This window comes from Dicentrarchus labrax, unplaced genomic scaffold (genome assembly GCF_905237075.1).
Source record: "Dicentrarchus labrax unplaced genomic scaffold, dlabrax2021, whole genome shotgun sequence".
NCBI lineage: Eukaryota > Metazoa > Chordata > Actinopteri > Moronidae > Dicentrarchus > Dicentrarchus labrax.
In genome coordinates, this window is record NW_026136714.1 from 26,553,503 (window position 1) to 26,568,911 (window position 15,409).

Consider the following 15,409-nt stretch of genomic DNA (forward strand, 5'->3'; position numbering starts at 1 on the left):
CTCCCCCGCCCTCCCCTTTTCCAAACCACCACTGCCCTCTCGTTCAAAAATGAAGGGTTTTAATCAAATTACCACACAGGAAACCCAGGACCAGTTGGTCGTCTAGCGTAGGAAACCTGCTAATATTGTGCATGCAGAGAGTGGGAGGAGCAGGGATTAAAGGGGCCTAAACTCATTTTTGCTGCCCTCCTATCAAGCTAATCTTCTCATGATGGTAAAACAAACTTAAAGCAGGGAAAGTTGTCCTGCAGAATCTGATGAATACTTCTTTGCCCTATTTTAGCCATATTTCAATGGCTACATTGCTTTGTTGATTTTAATGATCTGGAAAGAAAACCAAGATGCTGCCAACCAGGAAAATAATTTATGAATTTGTTAGTACCAGTGTAAAAGTTAAAGCTCATATAACATAATAGAGTTTCAGTATTTGGTAAATATATTTTAATCTGGTTTAAACTTTATTTACTCTGATTTTTCTAATGTGATATAGACAGGCATTGACGTCAGAGTAAAATCTTCAATAAAGTGACCAATAATAAAAGGGGGGGTCCTGGGACAGGACAGGACAGGACTGAAGTGGACCTTGTCCTTCATCTTCTCCCAGACTCTGAAGGACAGGTTGCCTAGGTGTTTGGCCACATCTAACAGTGCTCCTGAGAGCAGCTGTGGATCTGACAGTGAGCAATGGACTCTGGCTCTGGTCTGAGTGGGTTTATAACTGCTGAGGAATGGCACGTTGTGTTTCTGCAGCACTTCTTACACTGCAGCCAGTTCTATTTGTTATAGTGTACCACGCTCCTGGACCGTACTCTGATTTTATATCTGAATTCTCAGAGTTTTTATCAAGTTTAGTCCTTAAATCAGATAAAGTAATTATTGTAGGTGATTTTAATATTCATTCATGGATGTTGACAATGACAGCCTTAGTAACGCATTTATCTTATTAATAGACTCAATTGGCTTCTGTCAGAGTGTAAATAAACCAACTCATTGTTTTAATCACACTCTTGAGCTTGTTCTATCAAATGGCATTGATATTGAACATTTAATAGTCTTCCCACATAATCCTTTCCTATCTGACCATTATTTAATAACTTTTGAATTCATACTATTAGATTATAAGCCATTTGGCAAAACTTCCTACAGCAGATGTCTATCTGACAGTGCAGTAGCTTAATTTAAGGATATTCCTTCAGTGTTTAATTCAATGCCATGTCTGAATTTAACAGAGTCCTATAATAACCTTAGTCCCTCCGAAATTGATAATCTTGTTGATAGTGCTGCAGGCTCACTACGAAGAACATTAGATCGCTCCTATAAAAAGGAAATTGTTAAAACATAGGAGACTAGCACCGTGGTACAACCACCAAACCCGCCAGTTAAAACAAATAGCTAGAAAATCTGAAAGGAAATGGCGCTCTTCTAAATTATCAGAATATCACTCAATTTGGCAAGATAATCTTAAAACCTATAGAAAGGCCCTCCATAACACCAGAGGAGCCTATTATTCAGCACTAATAGAAGAAAATAAGAATAACCCTAGGTTCCTCTTCAGCACTGTAGCCAGGCTGACAGAGAGTCACAGCTCTATTGAGCCACATATCCCCATAAACTTAAGTAGCAACGACTTTATGAGCTTCTTCTATAATAAAATGATTACTATTAGAGAGAAAATTAATCACCAACTGCCATCAACAGTTATCAGTGGCTCTCCAAGTTCAGGGACTTTAAGTAATGTAAACTCAGATATATATTTAGACTGTTTTTCTGATATCGATCTTCATCAGTTAACTTCAATAATTTCTACATCGAAGCCATCAACCTGTCTGTTAGACCCGATCCCAACTAGGCTGCTTAAAGAAGTCGTACCCTTAATTGGCACTTCTTTACTGGATATGATTAATCTTTCTTTATTATCGGGATATGTACCACAGTCCTTTAAAGTAGCTGTAATTAAACCCCTTCTTAAAAAGCCCACTCTTGACCCAGGGGTTTAACCAACTATAGACCGATCTCTAACCTCCCCTTCCTCTCTAAGATTCTGGAGAAAGTAGTCGCCAAAGAGTTGTGTGACTTTCTACATAACAATAGTTTATTTGAGGATTTTCAGTCAGGATTTAGAGTTCATCACAGCACAGAGACAGCTCTGGTTAAAGTTAATAATGACCTTTTGATTGCTTCTGACAATGGACTTGTCTCTGTACTTGTATTATTAGATCTTAGTGCTGCATTTGACACCATTGACCATAATATTCTTTTACAGAGACTTCATCATCAAATTGGCATTAAAGCAACCACACTAAGCTGGTTTAAGTCATATTTATCAGATCGTTTGCAGTTTGTACATGTTAACAATGAATCTTCAATAAATACTATAGTTAGTCATGGAGTTCCACAAGGTTCTGTACTTGGACCAATACTATTTACTTTATATATGCTCCCTCTAGGCAACATTATTAGGAATCACTCCATTAACTTTCACTGTTATGCAGATGATACGCAGTTATATCTATCAATCAAGCCCGATGAAATTAATCAATTATCTAAATTACAAACATGTCTTAAGGACATAAAATCCTGGATGAGCTGCAATTTTCTGATGTTAAACTCAGACAAAAACGAAATTCTTGTACTTGGCCCCAAAAATCTTAGAGACTCACTGTCTAAAGATATAGTTACTCTAGATGGCTTTACCTTGGTCTCTAGCACCACTGTCAGGAATCTTGGAGTTATCTTTGATCAGGATTTGTCATTTAATTCCCACATGAAGCAGACCTCTAGGACTGCCTTCTTTTATTTACGTAATATTACAAAAATTAGACACATCCTATCACAGACAGATGCAGAAAAACTAACCAACTACGCTGGATTACTGCAACTCTTTATTATCAGGTTGCCCCAATAAGTCCATTAACGCTCTGAATTAATTCAAAACGCTGCAGCACGAGTACTGACAGGAACTAGAAAAAGAGATCACATCTCTGCTGTACAAGCTTCTCTGCACTGGCTCCCTGTAAAATTTAGAATAGAATTTAAAATCCTCCTCCTCACCTACAAAGCTCTTCATGGTCAGGCCCCTTCATATCTTAAAGAGCTCATAGTACCCTATTACCCCACTAGAACACTACGTTCTCTGAATGCTGGGCTACTTGTGGTTTCTATAGTCTTAAAAGTAGAACAGGAGCCAGAGCCTTCAGTTACCAAGCTCCTCTCCTGTGGAACCAGCTTCCAGTTGTGGTTCGGGAGGCAGACACGCTCTCCACGTTTAAGAGTAGGCTTAAGACATTCCTCTTTGATAAAGCGTATAGTTAGGGCTGGATCAGGTGAGTCCTGAACCATCCCTTAGTTTTGCTGCTATAGGCCTAGACTATCGGGGGATTTCCCATGGTGCACTGAGCTCCTCTCTTCCTCTCTCTTTCTGCACTCATTCATGTTCCATTAATGCATGTTACTAACTTCACTTCTTCTTCGTTCTTGTGCTTTCTCGTCTCGCAGGTTCTTTTAGATCCTGGTGGAGCCTCCTGCCATGGTCCTGCTAGATTGCCATTGCCAATACTGTTGTTGCTGTGCACCTGTCTGTCTGTCTGTCTCTCTCTCTGTCTCTGTCTGTCTGTCTGTCTGTCTGTCTGTCTCTCTCTCTCTCTCTCTCTCACCCCAACTGGTCGAGACAGACGACCACCCACCTAGAGCTGAAGGATCTGTCCTAGGTTTCTGCCTTTTAACAGGCAGTTTTTCCTTGCCCTTGTCGCCAAGGTCTTGCTCATGGTGGTACTGTTGGGTCTCTGTAAATAATGTTATAAAGAGTTCGGTCTAGACCTGCTCTATTTGAAAAGTGTCCTGAGAGAACTTCTGTTATGAATTGGCGCTATACAAATAAAATTGAATTGAATTGAATTGAATTCTTCAACAGCAGAGATACTGTCTGATACTGCCCCTCAACCCTCTTCATTTCTCTGCTGCTAGTCTTCTGCTTCTGCTCCTCTTCCTCCCTCAGAGCTGCCAGTCTGGACTCCTCTTCCTCTTTCAGGAACTGGTGGAGCTTGTTGAATTCTACTCTGCGTCTGTGTGGACAGCAGCTGCTTCCTCGGAGTGCTGAATCACTTTATTGTACGTTTTCTCCACTTGTTTGTATTTGTCCCTCTTGTCCTGTAGAGACTTTAAGTCAGATTTCAGCTGGTCCTTCAGGTCACTGACTGCTTGTTCTAAAGGAACCACCTTGTGACCGACGTGGTGAGGAAAATCACAGACAGTACACACAGCTCTATCTTCATCTTTCCAGAACAATTTAGGCTCTTCTTGATGTTTATCACACACCACCTCCACCTTCTTCTCTCCTTTTTCTGTCTCGGATGATCCAGATTTCTTTCTCCCAGCAAAGTAGTCACCCAGCTTTCTTTTGAAGGTTTTCTTTTACAAATGGGACAGTTTTTGTTTTTAGCTTGTTTCCATAATTTTTGCAGGCAGCTTGAACAGAAGCTGTGATTGCAGCTCAGAGACACCGGATCTCTGAAAGTCTCTGAACACTAATAGCAGTTAAGGAAACTTTCAAAAAGAGCTCTCTCAGCCATTTGTTATTGAAGATAGTTTCACCAAGTTACTGTCTCTTGATTGTTTAAAATATTCCAGACGTGTGTTTTCAGTGAAGATCTCACACCCTGTAATGGCGTAATAATTCTAACCCTAACCCTGTTCAACAATGTCGAAATCTGCTTTCACTTACTTTTACCAGTCACAGGTGAATTTCTACCTGTAAGAAATGCTGTCATGTCATTTTGCCACCAGCAGATGGAGTTGTCAGGATGTCATTCAAAGTTTAATTTTTTTTCTTTTGATTCAGAACAATTTAATTTCTTTGTACAGGCAGTTGACAAAAATAAGATAAAAGGCAACATAAAAACAGAAATGGTCACAAACTGACAAGGAGAGGATTGTAGTATTTTAATGGAACGAGGACTGAACATTTTAACAGGCTGACTGACACTAAAACAGTTTTACAACATTTTTATTTTTCAGTCAAAGGAAACATGTTCTGCTAATATGTCTGCATATTCATATATATATATATATATATTGTCAGGTAACATAGCTTTTATTTTAGATTTTCCTTCTTCATCACAAGTCAAAGCAGCCAAATGTATGTATTTTGTGTGAAGTGAAGTATTTTCTAAAACTTGAGGGGTCAAATCATAACTTTCTGTATATGCAATTATTAATCAGTCAAAAACAGTAAATATTCATAAATTAGTTTCAGGGCACACGTAGCTCACCTGGAGGATCGCACAACCCATGTAGGCTGGGTCTTTGCCATGTCATTAAGTGGACATTTCCATTCATCATTCATGTTATTAACCATGTATACACTCATATAGTGTGAAGAAGCACTGTAAGAATTAAAGACTGAATTAAAATAAAACAAAAAAATAAACAAGAGATCCAAAACTGAAATAACTCATCAGATGATCCAAAAATATCAAAAACTAAAACTGATGACTAATGATTTAAAAAAAAGAAAAAAAGCTAGATTAAAGCATTTGTGCAGTGGATATATACTACTGAAATACAATGTTGTTTGACTCAAATCAAGATGATCATCAGGATAATTAACAGCTTTAATTTGTAATGTTTGTCTCCTGATGATGTGATACAGTTTCAGTATTTAACATAATCAAATATTGTGATAATATCCATTAAAAAAGAACAGAAAAGAAAAAGCAGGAGTTTCTAACTTCATGAATTTTGGACAAATTAAATACAAAAAAACATTTTCTGGCTCAAAGTCTTTAAAAGGATGATTTTCAGATTAAAACAATGATTAATGTGTTTACAGTGGGTTGCATGACAACAAAAAATAAAAATGAAAAAACCACTGACAGACATAATTTGGGAGACAGTTCTTGAAAACAAATCTATTCTGCTGAATAACAAAACGGGAGAGATGAGTGTAAAGTGTAAAATTGAAATTAAAACAAGATCAGAACTGAAATAACCCAACAGAAGACCCAACCTAAACTAACACTAACCCTGAAATCACTGAATCTGTGGATTAATTTCTTCTTCACCTGTTTTTTATTGTTGTCTTCTTCTTTTTCTTCTTCTTCTTCTTCTTCCTCCTCTCAGTGGAGGAAACTAGTACAGTAGTCTAATTAGAGTTTTAAAGTAAATATCTCAATTTTATAGTACTTTATACTCTTTTATTGATATAGTTGCACTCTAAAACTCTAAAAAAGGCTATTTTGAAAAATGAGTACTTTTACTTTAGAGGATAAAGTATTTTTTTTCTGATAATACTAATAATAATTCTTCCAAAATGTATTCCTTTGTTTGCTGTTTTGTCATTTGGGTTAAGATCCTGTTACTGTGAGGCATTAACATATGATTCATATCATTTTCATATTCATCAGACCATTCAGGGACCCTTCTAGCCCTGTATGGAAAGTTCTTATAGGCATATACTGTATCTTTTGGTTTTGTTTGTCACATATTTGTATATGACCATGTTTAAACAAACAATAGCAATAGCCCTGTATGATAAAATATTCATCAAATATACATAAATGTCAATCCATGAAATTAAACAACATTTGTGTGTTTGTTGTTATTTATTTTCATCATTATCATGAATCATGACCCAAAACAGAGTGTGGAATATGAAAAACAGCAGCTGCATGTCTGCTGGAACTGGAACAGAAGCTCCTGTAGCGCCTCCTGGAGAGCAGGAGTGTCCTCAGCAAGGTGGTAATGGTCCAGAAGCATCTCAATTAATGTGGATCTAATCTTGTCACCATAGTGAGATCTGCATATGCCTGATATGACAAACTTTTGAAACAAAGTTAGCTCCCTTAAAGAACAACATTTCCATTTTTTTCTTCATCTGTGTCAAACAAATTCATAAAACAATGTACACTCTTAAGTCATCATAGCGTTTTAAAAAGATGGAACTTACTTTTCACTTATCACATATTACACACCTCATACAAACTATAATATTTAACTAATTTTGGTCTCTGAGTAGGCCACAGTCCAGTTCAGACCAGAAGGACTGGACTGGAGAAGAGGACAGGGTGGGGTCCGTGTATGGTCCGTAATCCGTGTATCATTCGTTCTTTTCATATTCAATTGAGATTCCAAAATCGGAAAATGAAAAAACGGTTTGTTATTTCCTTATTCGTTTATGAATCTGATACCAAAAACAAATAACGGTTTATTTTTTTGTATTTTCGATTTATTGCTCAGATCAAAAATAGGAAATTAAATAACGGACCACGGAAAGATTTTGATTTTTGATATTTAATTTGTCCGATTTGTGTGAACCGGAAGTTATTGTCTTCTTCGTGTGTTGCACTTCGAAGTTTACGTTAGCCTTGAAAACTGAGGATGGAGAGTTTCATCTTGTTCAGAGGAAGTAAACGGGTGACTGTAAAGGAAGACGACATGACGACCGAAAAAATCGGCAGGATCTTCCAGGTAACTTATTGTAGTTTAATCTAAAAATAAGTCTTATTTATTCTGTAAAATTGCACTGACGTAACGTTAACTGTTAGCTATGTTATTTTATAGCTAACGTTAACGTTACTTAACGTTACGTTGTACTGAACCCCGTCCTTAACTGTTTACATTTGAAAAGGTACATGGCCCCAGTCTCTACATCACCGATGACAGCAACGTAGCCCTATTTCCTGGGCCTGATGGCCACTTTAGCACTTTAGACCTCATAGTAAGGGGGCATTACGAGGTGCACGGCGAGAGTATCAGCGTGGAGGACTCATCTACCGGCAGTGTGCCAGTAACACACAACCCTACCCGCTTTTCCTTCCACCGCCCACCCAGCGCTGCTGCAGGTTCTGGTGCAAGGGCTTCTGCAAATCCAAGAGCTACCCTGGCAAAAACATTCCAAAGGTGACCCAATAAAGCTTTCACCATCACACCAAAGTTAAGAGTATGTTAAACGATTACAGTTGTGTTCAAGGCAATGATCTGCTTTTTATGCTAGCCATAACTACATACAGACTTACATAAGACTTATAACAATTATTCACGTGTGACTTTAGCAAATTTGACACTGATAATACATCTGCAGAAGAATGACTTTCAATGAAATGGCTACATTATGCTATCAAGTTACTCCACTATTATGGAATATAATTCACCTGGATGCATTGTATAGGCTGTATTATGAATATGGCTGTATTATAGGAATAAGGCCTAAACAATATAAAATGTGTAAAATGAATGTTTTTTTTTATATCAATATTCAGGAACATCTTCATCGCTGAACTTGTGAATGGCAACTTGGAGACAAGCAAAACGCTGACTGTGCGTTTTTCAGAATTTGAGGCTTCTGTTATGGGCATCCTCAGCAAAGTCAATGATGCTCTTGAAGAAGAGGATTCACGCATCCTCACTGACGGCCAGGGAAACAAAATCTTGGACTCGGAAGGAACCAGAGGTATAGCTGAACGCTTTGTATTGTTTATTAGAAAGAAATATGAAATTGTACGTCTAAAACCAACATACTTTTTATGTATGCTTAGAATTAACTTATTTGTATTAGGCGTTATTGCCCAGTGGTTGGAAAACCATCCCATCTCCTGAGACATGTCATGCCATTTGCACAATTAATGGACTATTTTCTATACAGGATCAGCATTTTGGAAGCAAAATGCAAGGAAAGTTTTTGCTGTGCAGGAAGAACACTTCTTGCAATTACAAGCTAGTAAAAAGAGGAGACTGAGGTACTTAATTTGGAAAACGCACATTTTTATGGTTGCAAATTTGTATGTTCTCATAAATTCATAGGTGAGGAGTAACTGTAAGATGTTTTGCGAATATAGGCCCCATTACAAATAGTCACAAATTATTCCAGGGAAAGACTCTATAGAGAATCACACATTTACTTGACTGATTTTAGTGTAGGTGTTCACTTTCATTTTCTGTCCAGTTTCTGGGATTGCATGAGATTTAGGGTTGATATTATTTATGGATTAATGTGTTAATCAAAAATAATTCTGAATAACGAATTAGATTAATGGAAGTAACAGCAGGTAACATTGTGCATAAAACCATCTGGCTATTAAATGCTAGGTCTACAATGATCGTAGTAGCTATTGACACGGTTAAATTTTTGCATTTGTTGAATATAATTTGCTTCTTGTATATTGTGTTGTTTTTCAGTCGACGAGAAGATACAGGCCTCGAAGGCGTTTTTGATAGAATTGAAGAGGTGGTCCTGGCAGCCCAGGGACTGCAAGAAGTGTCCACTACAATGAAGGAGCTGATGGAGTTTGCAAATTCCAACCGCAGGACAACACTGTCCCTGACTGAGGCCCAAGCAGAAGCTATTAGAGATGCCTTTGCCTGTATTGTCTGCAAAAGTAATTTTTTAAAAATATTGTTTTCTTTAAAAACCTGTATTACCCATAATTCGGAAGTTGTTAAAAAATCTACACTTTGCAATGTCTTATTCAGCAGTGAATGACAATTGCTGATAATTAGATAAGTATGGAAAATCCCAGGTCAGGTGTTCTAACAACCACAAATGTGGATACAGTAAATAAACAGATGGTACCATAGACAAAGTTTTGTCTACTTAACACAGATATAAGTGCAACTAATTAACTCTTTCCATGAAGAACATAGACCAAATATAGCAATTCAATTCATTCAAATACTGTTTTCTGATTTAAATTGACAGGTCCAGTGGTTGAGCCCATGGTTTCATCGTGCTGCCAAAGCCTTGTTGGCTGTAGGAGCTGCATTGAAGAGTGGCAGAGAAATTCTGCCTTTTGCCCAAAGTGTCGAGCTGATGGTTTTGGTGACAACATTCAAAGACTAAACGGACTCTCTGATGCATTGGCTGCATTGGGAAGCATACTCTGGGAGTAATACTGTACAGAATGCAATCATGAGTAATTGCAGTTTTACTGTTCTGTGTTGTCTACAGTTTAAGCAGTCTTTCATGTACATTTAGGTTTTTTTAAGTTTATTTTATGTTGGATATTTTCTTAAATTGTTTGCATTTGGAAACTCTTACTATTCACAAAAGTGTAGTTTTTCTGCTTTGTGTTCTATTTGTCCTTGAACAACAAGTCTACAGGTAAAGCACTCTTTCATGTGTCTAGTTTATAAGGTCTTTTTAGTTTTCATACCCATATTTCAATGATGTGAAAGCTAAGTTACAATCTCAAATTTGCACTATTTTATGTTGTATATTTTTCAGAATTTTAAAGTTAACAGTTTGAATTAAGCATAAAAAGTCTGCCCTTCTGGCAATACTGGTGCAATACTTTTTCATTGTATGCAAGATTTTATTTAACTAAAAAAGTTCAATACAACAGAGTTTAAAGCAAAGATTTATTTGTCTAATTATTCAACTGACAAGTTGGGGGCACAGTGGCAGCTACATACAATTTTTAAATAAATCTGGATTCCTTGGTTTTTTTTAAGACCAGGGTTATCCAGGGTGCTCTCTGGCAACATACAGTAAAAAGTGCAACAATTAAGAGGGTATCAATAGAGACTGTATGCAGACTGATTACTGTTTGATAAAGTAAAGAACAAACACACTGAGACCAATCCATAGTTGATTCCAACAGTGTGGAGGCCAATTGAGATTTTGTACAAAAACTATAATTGCATAAAGGGTTGACAAACTTTGAATCAGCACTGTAGCATAACAACTGTTTTCCTAGCTACTGAACAACACCACAGCAGTTCAGTTCAGTTCACATATCTTTGGGTGACATTTATGAGACACAACAAGGCATCTTGGAAAGGTGTATAGTCATTGTTTACCACATGATTAAAAAGAAGAGAGATGTCAGGGTAGTTCTCTGCAAAGTCTTGTTCTGCATGACATCTATCCTCCTCAGATGAAAATGGGTCAGTTCCAAAAACTGACACCCAAGTCAGCGAGGATCCAAACTCTTGCTCATACATGTTAGCCACAACAGAGGCATTGGGCAGCAGCTCTTCGGAGATTTTAGCTGGACAGCCACCTGCAGCGAGTTCATTGGGTATCCCACGGCCTAAAACAAGATAACAAATAACTAACAAAACAATGCTATTTATGCTGTATGTGGCTGGAGTGTGAAAAAATAACTGCTTCAAAGTGTTGTACATATTCAGTTTAGCATACCTGGGATCCTGTGTGCATTCCACGATTGTACCACTCTGCCTAGTCCAATTTGGCTTAATTGACATGTCAGGTTTGAAATGCAGAATTTAGTCATATTGTCCTCCATGTTGAGGACTTCTTGGTCCAGCAGGTGTACCAGGGCCTGTTTCAATGGGTAGTTCACACGATTGTTCACCTCGGGCCAAATCCTTTCCACTCGAAGATTCTGTTGAACACAAAACATGATTTCAGATGGTATGAAAATGTAATAGATTATAGATTAGTTTGGGAAATTCAATCCCATTTTAAAAGCTTTCATTTCTTATTTATTAGAAGAAAAAATGGTCAGAGTCTTTCTTTCTTTACTATGTTTGATTATATTGGTTGTACTGTTTGTCCGTATTACAAAGACCTCACCCTTGTTGATGTTGTTTGAAGGTATGGTGGCCTGCTAGGGTTGTGTCTATGTCTTGATAGCATCTCTTGCATGTACAAGCACATGTAAAACTCCCTGCCATGGTCAACCCTGAGTTGGTCCCACATGCCATGGTTAACCACTGCAGATCTGGGATAAAACAATGTGTACATGTGCAAAGGAATGCACTGAACTTAACTGATCCAATAAGAAAATTACACTCAATGAAAAGAGAATATACATTGCACAGAAAATATTATGACAATACCATTGGTTCTGAATGTATTCACCTGTAAACTTCCTCATAAATCACAAGGTTGTTTTTCACTGGCATGGTGGCATTGGCAACAATTTTGCTGCTGTAGCCATCAACTGCCACGACGTGTGTCACTCCAAACATCACAAGCTTCTCGTTTTGGTCCAGGTGAATTTTATGGCCCATATATTCAGCATGATACGGGATGGGATTTAGATTACGAGCACCCTGAAGAAAATGTTTATATTTGATTAATGCAGCTCTTTGTCACATCAGCACAGAATATTCACGAACCATTTTTACAACAAAGAGATTCTTATATGCATGGGCTGGTTATATTATTCTTATTCTATTATTCTTTTAAGTTCAACTCCTAAATATATTTAAGATATTTCGAAAGATGATCTACACCAATCAGCCATAACATTACGACCACTGACAGGTAATGTGAATAACACTCATTATCTTGTTACCATGACACCCGTCGGTGGCTGGGATATATTAGGCAGCAAGTAAACATCATAACCTCATAGCTGATATGTTATTAATATTATTATTAATATTATTATTAGACTGCATAACAATATACTGTACTTGATGTTTCATTGAATTCTTAGCATATGACTTACCTGGTGTCGGAATTCGTGGTATGGCTGATGAATCTCTCTGAGGATTTTCCCAACTCGACATTCTCCTGCACGCACTCCCATTGAAGACAGATAGCCAGTCATGAACTTGCGGCCATAAGATGGGCCCGTCTGTTAAGAAAAATACAGCTATGAGGACATGATGTTTAAAAGACGGGCAGGATATAAAATGTGAAAACCTAATTAAAAACTTACTTCATATATTGATCCAACCACAGCCCTCTCTAGTTCTGTGTCCGATACATGTCTTTTTCGCTTAAGGTCATGCTGAACACAGAATCTTCTTACACTCATTTCAGAACACTGCTGGATACCCATCTGCTGCAGTGTAGTAGAAATCTCGACATGTGTCTTGCCAGTTTTAAATAAGTCTTCAATTAAATCGGCATATGGTTCCAGTGCGGCCATGGTGTCGATACGAAATCACTGCAGGATTGAGTTTTTTCAGGGTTTGCGAAACTGCTGCAAACTTCCAAGTGCAACACACGAAGAAGACAATAACTTCCGGTTCCACAAAGTGAAAACATTAAATATCAAAATCAAAATCTTTCCGTGGCCCGTTATTTCATTTCCTATGTTTGATCTGAGCAATAAATCTAAAGTACAAAAAATGAAACGTTATTTGTTTTTTGGTATCAGATTCATAAACGAATAAGGAAATAACAAACCGTTTTTTCATTTTTCGATTTTTGGAATCTTATTGAATATGAAAAGAACGAATGATACACGGATTGACAATCCGTCAATGTACTGTACTGTACCTGTACTGTTCTAAATACCTTTATTTTGAAAACCGGAAGTAAATACGCTGTTTCTCCGCATTTACCATAATGTTGAGAATACTTGTACACTCGAAATTTAAGTGCGGCTGTTTTGACCACGGAGATCGGACTCACGGCTGGATTGACCGCAGTCTACTAGCCTACTGTTTCTTCTACACAGCACCGTCCTGTAAATGACAACATCCGGTCTCAGAATATGAAAAAACAGGCCTTTTTTCCGTTTCTGTTTTCTAGTGATTTTATTTTTTGTTATATGAAATAGAAAATGAAAATCGAATAATTTTTTTAGTTTCGCTCATCCCTTTTTGACCATGAAAAAGAAAAACGCCTTGTATTTAAATTTAAATTTTTGTATTTTAAAACGAAAATCAAATAACCACTCGTTTTCTGTTTTTTAATACCCGTTTCTGAAAGGAAAATCCAATGACCAAAACATACACGGACCTTGGAGGTTCATGGGAAGCTTTGCCCATCTTTGTGTCAGAGGTTATGTCTACATTGTCAAACTATCAGTGTCTTGATAGCAGGACAGTGGACTAACAGTGAGGATTTCTCTTTACAGGGGCAGCAACAGTTAGATCCTCCAAGTGTTACTCACAAAGTGATGCAGAGGATTGTGATGTTTCACAGGACAGATTTAAACGTACTGACAGGAGGGAGGGATAGGACGATTCATTATCAGGTTTTTACAGAAAGGTTTGGTCCCCTTCTGAGTTTGTCGGTCCCTGACCTCATAGTCGGGCAGTGGAGAGAAAACTTGAACGATCAAGATGCTGAAATTTTGAGTTTCCTTTTAAAATTTTCCTCAAACATAATATAAATAAGTTATCTTTAATACCTGCTGTATCGAATTTGATACACACATTTTCAACATGGTTTTACTATAAATTAAGTTATGAAATATTAATTAATTTTACATTACATCAATCCATTAAATATAATATTACACCGATGATGTAGAGGTCTCAACAACTCATGTATCAAATATGATACATTTGGCTTTACACGGTTAAACAAATGAATCTACTATGCAGTCAGGATGCAGTGAGTCTGGGGCCACAGTGTTAGCAAAGACTGGCCTCACCTGAATCACCGAAGTAATTCATTCAAATGCCTAAAACAACCTTTTTTTCCCCTAACAATCAACATATAGTGTGATGTTGTCATCACAACCCTTGGTAGCTGGCTGTACAAAGTTTCTGACTTTGACACCATAGTGATTGTAGTTGCAATTCATCTCCTACCAACAGTCAGCATGGGCTTCTTTTATCCCTAACCTTAACCTCTCCCTAACATGCTGCTTAACAACAGTCAGTGCCTTTAAACACTTACAATGACCTAACCTTAGTTTTCTGTGCCTGCAGTGGATGAAGACATTTATTCAACAGTACTTTTGACTTGTGACTGCATGTTATGATATCAAATGGAGTGTTACATTATAACAGTGCACCCACTCATCTTCTGCCACTGCAGTAAGTAGATGTACATGCATTTGCAACACAGTCTTTAGATCTTCAGCAAAACTTTTCTTGCATGTAGGCCTTGCATATGACAGATAACATAAGATTTAGTTATACTAAGAATAAGTAGCATACTTTCTTGTAACTATTATTTGCACTCTTCAATCTCACCTCCAGTTATTGTCAATATTTTTGTGTGCATTAGACCCTGAAGAAAGTGTGTTAGAGATCAGTGATAGGGTGTCCCTCCCAGTCACAGATATCAATAAGCATTTTTCTTTAATGTTTTTCTCCATCTGTACAACTCCTGTCAAACCATGTCCTGTGTTCCCTTTCTTGTGTGTTATATGGTCCGATATGGAACACGTCAACACCAGTACAGTTTTAAGGAGAATTTCTACTAGGCCAAGTACTTGTGGCTGTGCCTGCCTTAGGTTGTCCCCAGGTTCTGTAGGGGATCTTACCCGTCATAGGCGAACCAGTCTTCCCTACTTGCCAGTTTTTTTTTTTATGTTTTTCTCCATCTATACATCTCCTGTCAAATCATGTCCTGGTATCCTGCACATTGTACAAAAACACCGGTCACGGGACAGTGTCACTGTGCCTGCTCACAGTGGCTTTGGGGTCAAGTACTCGTGGCTGTACCTGTCTTAGGTTGTCCCAAGGTTTAACAGGGGGATCTTACCCGTCATTGGTGAATCAGTCTTCCATACCTGACCCTTTCTTATGAGTTATA

General features: G+C 37.6%; 2 protein-coding genes and 1 pseudogene across 3 annotated transcripts; 1 reads left to right on the forward strand and 2 right to left on the reverse strand.

Moving 5' to 3' along the window:
- Positions 1 to 462: 462 nt before the first annotated feature.
- Positions 463 to 4,568, reverse strand: LOC127376160 (E3 ubiquitin-protein ligase TRIM35-like; annotated as a pseudogene).
- A 2,521-nt stretch (positions 4,569 to 7,089) lies between these two features.
- On the forward strand, positions 7,090 to 10,347 carry LOC127376411 (uncharacterized). 2 transcript variants are annotated; one of them, XM_051423300.1, is made up of 6 exons: positions 7,090 to 7,464; positions 7,625 to 7,896; positions 8,256 to 8,446; positions 8,639 to 8,732; positions 9,172 to 9,371; positions 9,692 to 10,347. In XM_051423300.1, exons 1-6 carry the CDS (start codon positions 7,375 to 7,377, stop codon positions 9,880 to 9,882), a joined length of 1,038 nt encoding a protein of 345 aa, XP_051279260.1. In that variant the 5' UTR covers positions 7,090 to 7,374; the 3' UTR covers positions 9,883 to 10,347. The 2 variants fall into 2 exon arrangements, 1 of the variants encoding a protein (XP_051279260.1); XR_007887509.1 differs by lacking the exon at positions 8,639 to 8,732.
- Positions 10,337 to 12,943, reverse strand: LOC127376410 (uncharacterized). Its single transcript, XM_051423299.1, has 6 exons — positions 12,627 to 12,943; positions 12,414 to 12,542; positions 11,819 to 12,012; positions 11,531 to 11,678; positions 11,135 to 11,339; positions 10,337 to 11,024 (listed from the first exon to the last, which is right to left on the reverse strand). Exons 1-6 carry the CDS (start codon positions 12,837 to 12,839, stop codon positions 10,717 to 10,719), a joined length of 1,197 nt encoding a protein of 398 aa, XP_051279259.1. The 5' UTR covers positions 12,840 to 12,943; the 3' UTR covers positions 10,337 to 10,716.
- Positions 12,944 to 15,409: the final 2,466 nt, after the last annotated feature.

What these genes read in the sequence shown, in the direction of transcription:
- LOC127376411 (XM_051423300.1), top strand. Translation starts at nt 7,375, where the DNA reads ATGGAGAGTTTCATCTTGTTCAGAGGAAGTAAACGGGTGACTGTAAAG. An exon ending in AAATCGGCAGGATCTTCCAG is followed by an intron (nt 7,465 to 7,624) that starts GTAACTTATTGT and finishes ACATTTGAAAAG; the next exon opens with GTACATGGCCCCAGTCTCTA. An exon ending in AGTAAAAAGAGGAGACTGAG is followed by an intron (nt 8,733 to 9,171) that starts GTACTTAATTTG and finishes GTTGTTTTTCAG; the next exon opens with TCGACGAGAAGATACAGGCC.
- LOC127376410 (XM_051423299.1), bottom strand. Translation starts at nt 12,839, where the DNA reads ATGGCCGCACTGGAACCATATGCCGATTTAATTGAAGACTTATTTAAA. An exon ending in TGGTTGGATCAATATATGAA is followed by an intron (nt 12,543 to 12,626) that starts GTAAGTTTTTAA and finishes TTTTCTTAACAG; the next exon opens with ACGGGCCCATCTTATGGCCG. An exon ending in ACCACGAATTCCGACACCAG is followed by an intron (nt 12,013 to 12,413) that starts GTAAGTCATATG and finishes CATTTTCTTCAG; the next exon opens with GGTGCTCGTAATCTAAATCC.